Below are 11,165 nucleotides of genomic sequence, written 5' to 3'. Positions count from 1 at the left end.
ACCTCCTCCAGCCCCTACAACCCTCCCTATATCTGTAACCTCCTCCAGCCCCTACAACCCTCCCTATCTCTGTAACCTCCTCCAGCCCCTACAACACTTATCTCTGTAACCTCCTCCAGCCCCTACATTCCTCTCTATCTCTGTAACCTCCCGCAGCCCCTGCACCCCTCCCTATCTCTGTAACCTCCTCCAGCCCCTACCTTCCTCCCCAGCTCTGTAACTTCCTCCTGTCCTTATGCCCCTCCCAGATCTCACCATTCCCCCAATTCTGGCCTCTTGAGCATCCGCCCTGCACCACCCGATTGCCATCGCACCACCACTGGTGGCCATGCTCAGCTGCCTGGGGGCCCTAAGCTCTGGAATCCGCCCCCCCCCGCCCCGGACATCCCAGAAGGATATAAGGAATCGGAAGATGTGAAGTGTACCATGAAGGCAAAACGCCCTTACATCAGGCACTGGCCCTAGCAGCTTGGGACCAGACGTTTTTTTCGGCGGGGGATAATGCCTTTCTTGAAAGTGCCACCCCAACTGGCTTCCGCACAGCAGACCCAAGGCAAGGACCGATGGGTTGGTTAAGGACTGCAAGTTGGGGTGGCCAAGAGCTCACTCTGTTGATCCCTGAAACCAATGGGAGAGAAGTCAGTTTGCCAAAGCTCCAGAATTGACCTTAAGCCTCCAGGTGTTGAAGATCAGTCTCTGGGACACTGCTGTGTGCAATCCTGGAGAATGTTCAGCGGGATTGGGGGGTTTTTATTTGTCGTTCTCTTTGAACATTTCTCTTTGCCGGATATAAAATTATTGAAAAATATTTGGTCGGCAGTCAAGCATCGTCCAATTGGGTAAGGAGTCTTTTTGCTTTCCTTCCAATTGGTGTAGGAAGGTAGTACATCACAAGGATGGATGTGTTGGGCGACTTAATGGCTGGTGCGTGGGGGCAAGTCATCTGATGAAGCCTCCAGGAATACATTGAATCACAGTCGGCAACCCTAGGGAGAAGAGGTCTTGCCATGGCCTACTGCATAACTCATTGAATTAACATGAAGTAAGGATTTCAAGTCCCCTTTTCTATTACTTGGGAAACCTATGTTAGATGGAACCCAAAGGATGTCTGGGTAGTGGGGGTGCAGGTGGAATCGAAGACTGGGGGTTGATGGTGGTCTTGGCACTGGAGAATAGGACCCAGGTTCTAGGGCATGGAGGACTCGGCACTGGGGCAAGGGCTCAAGAGCTAGGGTTGTGGGGCCCTGGGGAAACTCCACAGACAAATACAAAAATCGTACCAGGGGGTCTGAAGGACTAGCTCGCCTGAGCACCACTAACAACAACAGCAATTTGCATTTCTATGGTGTTTTTTGACAGAGTTAAAATGTGACCAAGGCGCTTTCCAGAAAGATGAGAAAAGATTGTGGCTGAGCCACTTAAGGAGATATGAGGGACAGGTGACTAAAAGATCAGCCAAAGAGATTGGTTTTTAAGGAGGAGAGGGAGAGGCGGAGAGGTTTAGGGAGGGAATTCCAGAGCTTAGGGCCCAGGCAGCTGAAGGCACAGCCGCCAATGGTGGAGCGATGGGAATCGGGGGATGCTCAAGAGGCCGCAATAATCTGCCGGAGTACTACGTCCAGTTCTGGACGCCGCACTTTAGGAAGGACGTGAAGGCTTTAGAGAGAGGAGAAGAAAGATTCACGAGAATGGTTCCAGGGTCAAGGGGACTTCAGTTCCGTGGATAGGTTGGGACAGTTCTCTGTGGAGAAGAGAAGGTTGAGAGGAGATTTGATTGAGGTGTTCAAAATCACAAGGGGCTCTGGGTCAGAGTAGATGGGGAGAAACTGTTCCCATTGGCAGAAGGATCAAGAACCAGCGGGACACATGTTAAAGTAATTGGCAAAAGAAGCGACAGCAGCAGGAGGAAAACCTTTTTCACACTGTGTGGTTAGGGTTTGGAATGCACTGACTGAGAGCGTGGTGGAAGCAGGTTCAATCGAGGCATTCGGAGGGGAATTAAATTAGACTTACAGGAAGATGAACAATGTGCCATGTTACAGCAAGAAGGCTAGAGTATGGCATGAGGGGAATTGCTCATCCTGCGTTGACATGATGGGCTGAATAGCCTCCTAGACCTGCTGAGTTTTTCCAGGTAATTCTGTTTTAGTGAATAGCCTCCTTCCCAGTCGTAACTACTCTTTGAATTGGAGGAGCTCAGAGATCTGAGGTAGGGAGAGGGCGAGGCCACACGGAGGGATTTGAAAATTGAAGAGGAAAAAAAATTACAGGGGCTACTGATGAAGACAAGGCAAATTTGGACAGCAGCACCAAAGGGCAAGCAAATGCACAATGGACCGAATAGCCTCCTCCTGTTTTGTGTCATTTAGTGATTCTTCATCATCGGGACCTTAGACATAAAGGATGGCGCAGCAAACTGCTGCTGGCAACCGAAAATCTCGAAGACCTGGCCAAAGATGAGGCAGGGCCTCCAGGGGTGACGCTGGTTAAGATTGGGGGCAAGTTTGGTGAGAGGAGAGGAATCAGCGCTGCAGTTCCTCCTCCTGGATGCTAGAGGGCGGCAGCGCGTCCTGGAAGAGTCAGGTAAACACTCAGGCGCGCTAAGGTGACTTCCATTAGGCCGCTGCTACCGCGCTTGCTCGGCGCTCTTCACGTATTTCCGCCCCCCCTCACCGCTGCAGAGACTTGGCGGTATCCGCGCATGCTCCGAAACCGGCCCTCCGTTGCCGTGCATGCTCAGAGGGCTCATCTTGCCCGCTCTCTCCCTCGTCGCGACCGGCTGCCATGGCGGCACTGAAGGAGGGGGCACGACTGCTGTTTCAGGACGGCGTCAGAAGCGCCCTGGAGGCCTGGCCCGCCTTACAGGTAAAAAAAAAAAGAACGAAAAGGGTTAGCGACCGAGGCTTCAAGGGGAGTGGAAGGGCGGCCGCGGCCGAAAAAGGATCGAGCCGGAGCCGCGAGTTGTGGAGAGAAATCAGCAGCGAAACAAGATGGCGGCAGCACCAGTGCGGGCGGGGAGCTCAACAGGAAATGACGTCAGAGGGGCAGCCTACCTTAAGTGACCGTGGCACCTCTCATTTACACGGAAGTGACGTCACAGATGATGATTATTGACTACTGGTTTGAATCTTGCCCCTTGGGTTACCTGGGCCCCTCTGGCTGCACTGCAAAATCCCTCGGCTGCCCAAAAAAATGAGAGAATTTTTTTATGGATGCTTTTGGTTCATGGTGGACATCATGGGCCGCAACCCCGCCCCTCAGGGCCATCTCCTCATTTACCCAGCTGAACTCCTCAGTCTGTGTGTGTGAGCCGTGGCTCAGTCAACAGCATCCTTGCCATGACCCCGTGTCAGGCTGGCTGAGCCAGTAATCCCAGCCAAGGCACCGCGCTGTCGGAGGGTCAGTGCTGAGGGAGCGCCGCACTGTCGGAGGGTCAGTGCTGAGGGAGCGCCGCGCTGTCGGAGGGTCAGTGCTGAGGGAGCGCCGCGCTGTCGGAGGGTCAGTGCTGAGGGAGCGCCGCGCTGTCGGAGGGTCAGTGCTGAGGGAGCGCCGCGCTGTCGGAGGGTCAGTGCTGAGGGAGCGCCGCACTGTCGGAGGGTCAGTACTGAGGGAGCGCTGCACTGTGGGAGGGTCAGTGCTGAGGGAGCTCCGCACTGTCGGAGGGTCAGTGCTGAGGGAGCGCTGTGCTGTGGGAGGGTCAGTACTGAGGAGCGCCGCACTGTTGGAGGGTCAGTGCTGAGGGAGCTCCGCACTGTCGGAGGGTCAGTGCTGAGGGAGCGCTGTGCTGTTGGAGGGTCAGTGCTGAGGGAGCGCCGCACTGTCGGAGGGTCAGTGCTGAGGGAGCGCCGCGCTGTCGGAGGGTCAGTGCTGAGGGAGCGCCGCACTGTCGGAGGGTCAGTGCTGAAGGAGCGCCGCACTGTCGGAGGGTCAGTGCTGAGGGAGCGCCGCGCTGTCGGAGGGTCAGTGCTGAGGGAGCGCCGCGCTGTCGGAGGGTCAGTGCTGAGGGAGCGCCGCGCTGTCGGAGGGTCAGTGCTGAGGGAGCGCCGCACTGTCGGAGGGTCAGTGCTGAGGGAGCGCCGCACTGTCGGAGGGTCAGTGCTGAGGGAGCGCCGCACTGTGGGAGGGTCAGTGCTGAGGGAGCTCCGCACTGTCGGAGGGTCAGTGCTGAGGGAGCGCCACACTGTGGGAGGGTCACCGCACTGTTGGAGGGTCAGTGCCGAGGGAGCACCGCGCTGTTGGAGGGTCAGTGCTGAGGGAGCACCGCACTGTTGGAGGGTCAGTACTGAGGGAGCGCCGAGTTGTCTGAGGGCCAGTGCTGAGGGAGCGCTGCACTGTGGGAGGGTACGTACTGAGGGAGCACCGCACTATCGGAGAGCCAGTACTGAGGGAGCGCCGCACTGTCGGGGTTGCTGTCCTTCAGAGAGTTAAGTGCGGCCTTGCCTGTCCTCTTAAGTGGACCTAAAAGATCCGACCTCTGCTGTTAGCAGAAGAGCAGGGCGTGCTGGCAGCCCTGGCTTCGTATTTACCTCTCAAACAACATCATTAAAAACAAGCGATCTGCTCTTTATAACGTTGTCTTTGGCAGCTTGCTGTGCTGAAACTGACTGCCAAGATCCGTACTTCAAGAACACTTCTTGGCTTGTAGAATGTTGTGGGACATCCTGAATGCAAGCATGTTCATGTCCTTTCAATAATGCTGTGGTAATGTAACATCCTTGTGATCAGGCACCTTTGGAGTAATAATGCGTCCAAACTCTCTCCAGCAATGCAGCACACCCTCATTGAGTAAACCCTCCCACTTTATGCAGGGGACTTGATGCCTGCAATCATTTTGTGTGTCTCTGTAGGAAGTACGAGTGTATGTCTGGTTGACAGTTGAGCAGAGGATCAGGCCAGGCTGTGACTCACCTCAGGTTCAGCCCCTTGACATAAAAGGTTTAACGCTGTTCTGTAGTTTCTGTGAAGCTTACATGCACCACCCCCTTCCTCCCTGTCCCCCACTGGGGGTCAGCACTTCTGGAGTGCAAGGAAGGTGAACTGCCCCCTGGCTTGGAGACTGACCTGTTGCTTTTGTGGCTGAATTACAGGTAGCTGTGGAGAATGGATTTGGTGGAGCTTACAGCCAGCAGAAAGCAGATTGGATGGTTAGCGCTGTGGCACAGTATTTCTCCGACAATGGTGAGTCATCCCACTGTGTCAGAGAGTAAAACTCTCCCACTGAGCAACTGCCATAGAGCTAATTATTATTAAGGTAGTTACAATCTTGCTCCCAAACAGACCTCCTGTCCACAATTCCAGTTTCCTATTTTATACTATAAGGTTGTAACATGTGGAGTCCAGATGAACGACCTCTTCCTGTTTCTGTGTAAGTGTAACAAGCCCGAGCGAACTAAATGGTATTTCAACTCTTTCTTGGACTCAAACGCAAGTTCTGTCGAAGGGTCATGAGGACTCGAAACGTCAACTCTTTTCTTCTCCGCCGATGCTGCCAGACCTGCTGAGTTTTTCCAGGTAATTCTGTTTTTGTTTTTTATCTAAATGGCCGCCTCCCTGTGTTACAGGCTCGAGGGGGGCTCATTGGCTTCCTCCTGTTTCTGTGTAACAGGCTCCGGGAAGGGGCTGAATGGCCTCCTCCTGTTCCTGTGTAATAGGCTCAAGGGAACTAAATGGCCTCCTTCCTGTGCCACAGACTCAAGGGGGCTCAATGGTCTTCTCCTGTTCCTTTGTAACAGGCTCAAGGGCTGAATGGCCTCCTCCTGTTCCTGTAATGACATTGTGCTCCCAGTGGGGGCACTGCACTGTTAATTGGAGGTTGGGAGTTACAGTGTGATGTTTACATAGATAACTTCTATTATAATTGTGGGGAAATGAATGTGTAATATAGAAATCTGGACAGGCTGCGACTTAAAACTGAAGATTAAATTCTACCCTGCAGCCTTGTAACACTATTACAATATTACTGACGATCTTGCATAGTGTATTCACTTCCTGCTTGAGTTCCCTGTAAATTGCAGTGTCTGTACTTGACCTGGAATTTTGCCAAGTCAACTGTCACAGTGTAGTTGTCATCTCTGGCCACCAGGTGGCACTGTGGAGCCATGTTCCTGAAGTGTGTCTCTCCCCGACTCAATCCAGCTCCTGGCTAGAGTATAGGAGCACCTTCTCCACATGGGACACTGGCAGTTCACCAACTTATCACCCGTTTTGCCAGCAACAAAGCTAGACCCTCATTTATTGCCCATCCCTAATTGCCCCTTGGGAAGGTGGGGGTGAGCCGCCTTTTTGAGCCGCTGCAGTCCGTGTGGTGTAGGTACACCCACAACGCTGTTAGGGAGGGAGTTCCAGGATTTTGACCCAACAACAGTGAAGGAACGGCCGATATATTTCCAGGTCAGGATGGCGAGTGGCTCGGAGGGGAACTTGCAGGTGGTGATGTTCCCACGTGTCTGCTTCCCTTGGCTTTGTAGATGGTAGAGGTGGTGGGTTTGGGTGATGCTGTCGAAGGAGCCTTGGCGAGTTGCTGCAGTGCATCTTGTAGATGGGATACACACTGCTGCCCCTGTGCGTTGGTGGTGGAGGGAGTGAATGCTTGTGGATGGGGTGCCGATCAAGCGGGGGCTGCTTTGTCCTGGATGGTGTCGAGCTTCTTGAGTGTTGTGGGAGCTGCACTCACCCAGGCAAGTGGGGAGTATTCCATCATCCCCAGGATGTTGATAGTGGCAGATTCAGCGATGGTAATGCTATTAAACATCAAGGGGCGGTGGTCAGGTTCTCTCTTGTTGGAGATGGTCATTGCCTGGCACTTGTGTGGTGCGAATGTTACATGCCACTTGTCAGCCCAAGCCTGAATGTTGTCCAGGTTACTTAACCCTCTTTTTTCACGTGTGTTCCTCACACCACAGTTGACCTGGAGAGCGAGGAGGTGGAGGAGCTCATGGCTGATATGATATACAATGAATTTGACACCGTTGTAGAAGATGGCAGCTTATCCGAGGTAAGCGTCCGGTTCCGACATCCCCCTCCTGTGTCTCAGTGACCTACGCTGGCTCCGCTCGTTCGGTAGAATCCCGGCTCTCTGAGGGCAGTGGGTGTAAACGAACCTTTGAAGAGACAGTCACTCCCCGCCCCGAAACTCTGCTGCCCGACCAACCCGTTGCACGTTCCGGCCGATTCCCAAACGGGACCGGCCTCCAGAGCGCAGCAACGGAAGGAAGCCCTTCGGCTCGCCGGACCTGCAAATCTTTCCCCTCCGAGCTTTTGTCCGCTCCCTCTTTTTGAAAGTTCCTATCGAGTCTGCCCCCACTGTCCTCTTGGGCAGCGCGTTCCAGACCGTAGCTTGCTGCCCAAAAGATTTCCCCTCATCTTCCCCTCTCACTCTTTTTTGCCGGTTATGGTAAATAGGAATGTAGGAGCGGGAGGAGGCCATTCAGCCCCTCGAGCCAGCTCCCCCGTTCAGTAAGATCGTGGCTGATCAGAATGTGGACTCCACTCCGCTTTCCTGTCCGTCCTCCCTTCACAACCCTCAACTCCCTCGATCAGAAATCTGTCTTAACTTGGCCTTGAATATATTCAGTGACCCGGCCTCCACTGCTCTCTGGGGGGTGGGGGATGAGAGAATTCCACGGACTGACCACCATCTGAGAGAAGGAATTCCTCGTGCTCGTCTTTTTAAAAGGGGGTCCTCTTATTTTTAAACAGTGACCCCGGACCCTCCCCCCCCCACCCCCCCCCCCCCGACCCACCCACCCACCCACCCACCCACCCACCGAGAGGGAAACATCCTCTCCGCATCCACTCTCTCAAGCCCCCTCAAGATCTTAAATGTTTCAATAAGATCACCTCTCGTTCTTCTAAACTCCAGTGGGTAGAGGCCCAACCTTTCCTCATAAGACAAACCCCTTTGCCCCAGGACTGAGTCCAGTGAAACTTCTCTGAACTGCTTTGACCAAAACTACACTCAGTACTCCAGTTGTGGTCCCACTACTTCTGTGTCCCTCTGGTCGTCAACCCTCCTTCCACTGAAAACAGGTAGGGAGAACCTTACAAAACACCTCAATTAAATCTCCCCTTAACCTTCCCTGCTCTGAGGAGAACAATTCCAGCTGCTGTGGTACCCCCCCCCCCCCCACAACGATATTTGAAGACAGTCTCAACATGGGCCTGGGTCCCATCTCAAATTCCCTAACCTTCCCTGTGTGGTCCTCTTCCCCTCCCCCCTCAGGTGGCACTGCAGATCTGGACCTTCTTTGGCCTGTGTCAGAGGGGTCAGGAAGCAGAGGTCAGGGGTCGCATCCGAGAGCTGGTGCAGAGGAAGGGCAGCGTGAAGGTGAACGCGGTGCAAGGGGAGAGCCCGGGCGATGAGGACAGTGAGGACGAGGAGGAGGAGGAGGAGGAGAAGGATGACGAAACAGAAGTATGTATAAGGCAGCTTCTTTTAACCAAGAAACTTTTTGACGGCATCTATTCCGCTCGAGCTGATCAAAATGTTAACTGAAGGGGGTTGGGTGGGCGGTGGGGGTTGGGTGGGTGGTGGGGGTGGGTTGGGTGGGTGGTGGGGGGTTGGGTTTGGGTGGGTGGTGGGGGGGGTGAGTGGGGGGGATTGGTTAGGTTTGGGGTTGGGTGGGTGGTGGGGGTTGGGTGGGTGATGGGGGGTGAGTGGTGGGGATTGGTTAGGTGGGGGGTTGGGGTTGGGTGGGTGGTGGGTTGGGGTTGGGTGGGTGGTGGGGGTTATGTGGGTGTTTGGGGTTGGGTGGGTGATGGTGGGTGTTTGGGGTTGGGTGGGTGATGGGGGGGTTGGGGTTGGTTGGGTGGGTGGTGAGGATTGGGTGGGTGGTGGGGGTTGGGTGTGTGGTGGGGGTTGGGTGTGTGGTGGGGTTGGGTGGGGGGTGGGGTTGGGTGGGGGTGGGTTGGGTGGGGGGGGGGTTGGGTGGGTTTGGGTAGGGGGTGGGGGTTGGGTGGGTGTTTGGGGTTGGGTGGGTGGTAGGGGGGGTGAGGGTTGGGTGGGTGGTAGGGGGGGTGAGGGTTGGGTGGGTGGTAGGGGGGGTGAGGGTTGGGTGGGTGTTTGGGGTTGGGTGGGTGGTGGGGGGGGTGGGGGTTGGGTGGGTGTTTGGGGTTGGGTGGGGGTTGGGGGTTGGGTGGGTGGTGGGGGGGGTTGGGTTTGGGTAGGTGGTGGGGGTTGGGTGGGTTTGGGTTGGGTGGGTGGTGGGGGGGTGAATGGAGGGGTGGGGGAGCGGCAGAGACACAGCTGCCCCACGGTGGCTCGGGGTAAATGCCCTGCCCAATGTGAGTTACTCAGTACGTGACACTCCATCCCTAGGTTCCAGCCCCCAAAACGATCGTACCTGGGATGGTGTCGAGCCTCACACAGGGCAGGATGGGCCCATGTATCACCTGCCAGCCTCTGCTGGGAGGGTAAGGGGTGCTTAAACTGCCCTTGGTTCCTGGACTGCCAGATGTGGTGGAGGGAGGGAAGGGGCGATGATGCATAAATGCCAGACTTTCCCGATCCTGGTCCCCATCCAAGGAGTTGGCTCTGTGTCCCCTTCCAACAGGCTTCCCACCTCAAAGTGACCAACCCCCCACCGCTTCCCTCTTTGTCACCAGGCCATGGACTGCGATGCCCACGTCCTCGATGGCGCACCCAGCCCCCGGCAACAGCCAGACCCCAGCAGCACGGCGAGCCAGGAGGTGACAGCAGCGGAGAAGGAGGACCTGCAAGACGGCTGGAAGGTCGTGCGGCGGAGAAAGAAATAGTGACTTCAGAGAACAGATAACTTTCATTCCCCCCCCACCAACCCCCCCACCCCCACCCTCCTGCGCTGGTGGTACAGGAACCGCTGCCACCTAGCAGCTTCTCGGAGGGGGGTGGGGGGCGGGGGGGGGGCATTGGACAGATGAGGCCCGGATAACAGAGGGATAGACCGAGGAGAACGTATTGGCAAGGCATGGCCTCCCGTGGAGTAAAAGCCCCGTGTCAGCTTCCTCGGGCCTGTCTAGTCTCTTCCAAATACTGACACTCCTGCTCTCCACTTCAACCCATACTCTCTTCAGCTACAGGAATGTGGGTGGCTTGCTGCTGTCTGATCCTGCCAGGGAGCTACACTGTTAAACGCACACGGTCATCGTGTTGTTGCTGTGGTGGAATTGTGTTTGAACCCGAGCCTGTCCCTTTAAGGAGCACAGCTTAATTGACCCAAGCAATTGCTGGGCAGGGTCAGTCAGAGCTCAATTGACGCTTGTTTGGGGGAGGGGGGGGCGGTGGTGTTGCTATTTGCCCTGTACTTGCCCCTTGTCAGCTGTGGCCCAGTGGGTAGAACTTGCATTTCTGCCCCAGGCTAGTGGGATCAAGTCTCACTCCTGAGACTCGACCATTCGGCCCGTCACATCTGCGCCAGCTTTTTGTTGGAGCAACTTGGAACTGCAAGCATATGAAAACATGTCAGCAGTCGCCTGTAACGGTGCAACTGTGGGCTCTGGCCAGTGCTGGTGCGATAATGGAAACGGATCATTGGCAGCACAGGAGGCGGCCATCGTGTCTGTGTCGTTGGATGAAAGGGCTTTCCAGTTTAATCCCACTTTCCTGCTCTTGGCTGGTAGCTCGGTGGCTTACAGCACCTCAAATGCACACCCATGTGTTTTCTGCCTCTATTACACGCAATTAAATCTCCTCTCAGCCTCTCGTGTTCCAGGGAAAACAATCCCAGCCTATCCAGTTACCCCTCCAGCGTGGCCAACATTGTCAGTCTACCTCTTCAATCGACCGAGAGTTGAGCAGTAAGGGCAACAGCACCATAATTAGTAGTGATCTGCTTTGGTTTCTAGTTGGTTAAGATGCGTATTTATAATAAAAACTGAACCCGGTTCTATTTTTCAACTTTGTAAATGTTGTCCTTTTTTTAAAAAATTCTTTTGTGGGAAAATGCCTGTCTCTAATGGCCCCCTGAACTGAGTGTCTGTCTGGCTTGGGGCAGTTAAGAGTCAAACACATTGCTGTGCGGTCTGGAGTCACATGTAGGCCAGACCGGGTAAGGACAGCAGATTTCCCTCCCTGTAGGACATTCGTGACCCAGGTAGGGGTTTTTATGATAATCGATGATAGTCTCACAGTCACAATCACTGAGACTGGCTTCCAATTCCAGATTTAATTAACTGAATTTAAATTCCAC

The 11,165-nt window shown here is 54.9% G+C and overlaps 1 protein-coding gene across 1 annotated transcript; it reads left to right on the top strand.

Annotated features, from left to right (window-relative positions):
• The first annotated feature begins 2,609 nt into the window (after positions 1–2,609).
• On the top strand, positions 2,610–10,870 carry tsr2 (TSR2 ribosome maturation factor). Its single transcript, XM_041181407.1, has 5 exons — positions 2,610–2,865; positions 5,088–5,178; positions 6,903–6,994; positions 8,222–8,413; positions 9,604–10,870. The coding sequence occupies exons 1-5, from the start codon at positions 2,785–2,787 to the stop codon at positions 9,751–9,753; spliced, it is 606 nt and encodes a 201-aa protein (XP_041037341.1). The 5' UTR covers positions 2,610–2,784; the 3' UTR covers positions 9,754–10,870.
• The last annotated feature ends 295 nt before the right edge of the window (positions 10,871–11,165 follow it).

Source organism: Carcharodon carcharias (genome assembly GCF_017639515.1).
Source record: "Carcharodon carcharias isolate sCarCar2 chromosome 35 unlocalized genomic scaffold, sCarCar2.pri SUPER_35_unloc_20, whole genome shotgun sequence".
Taxonomy (NCBI): domain Eukaryota; kingdom Metazoa; phylum Chordata; class Chondrichthyes; order Lamniformes; family Lamnidae; genus Carcharodon; species Carcharodon carcharias.
The sequence above is the reverse complement of the archived record's forward strand: the minus strand, read 5'-3'. Positions and strand labels throughout refer to the sequence as shown.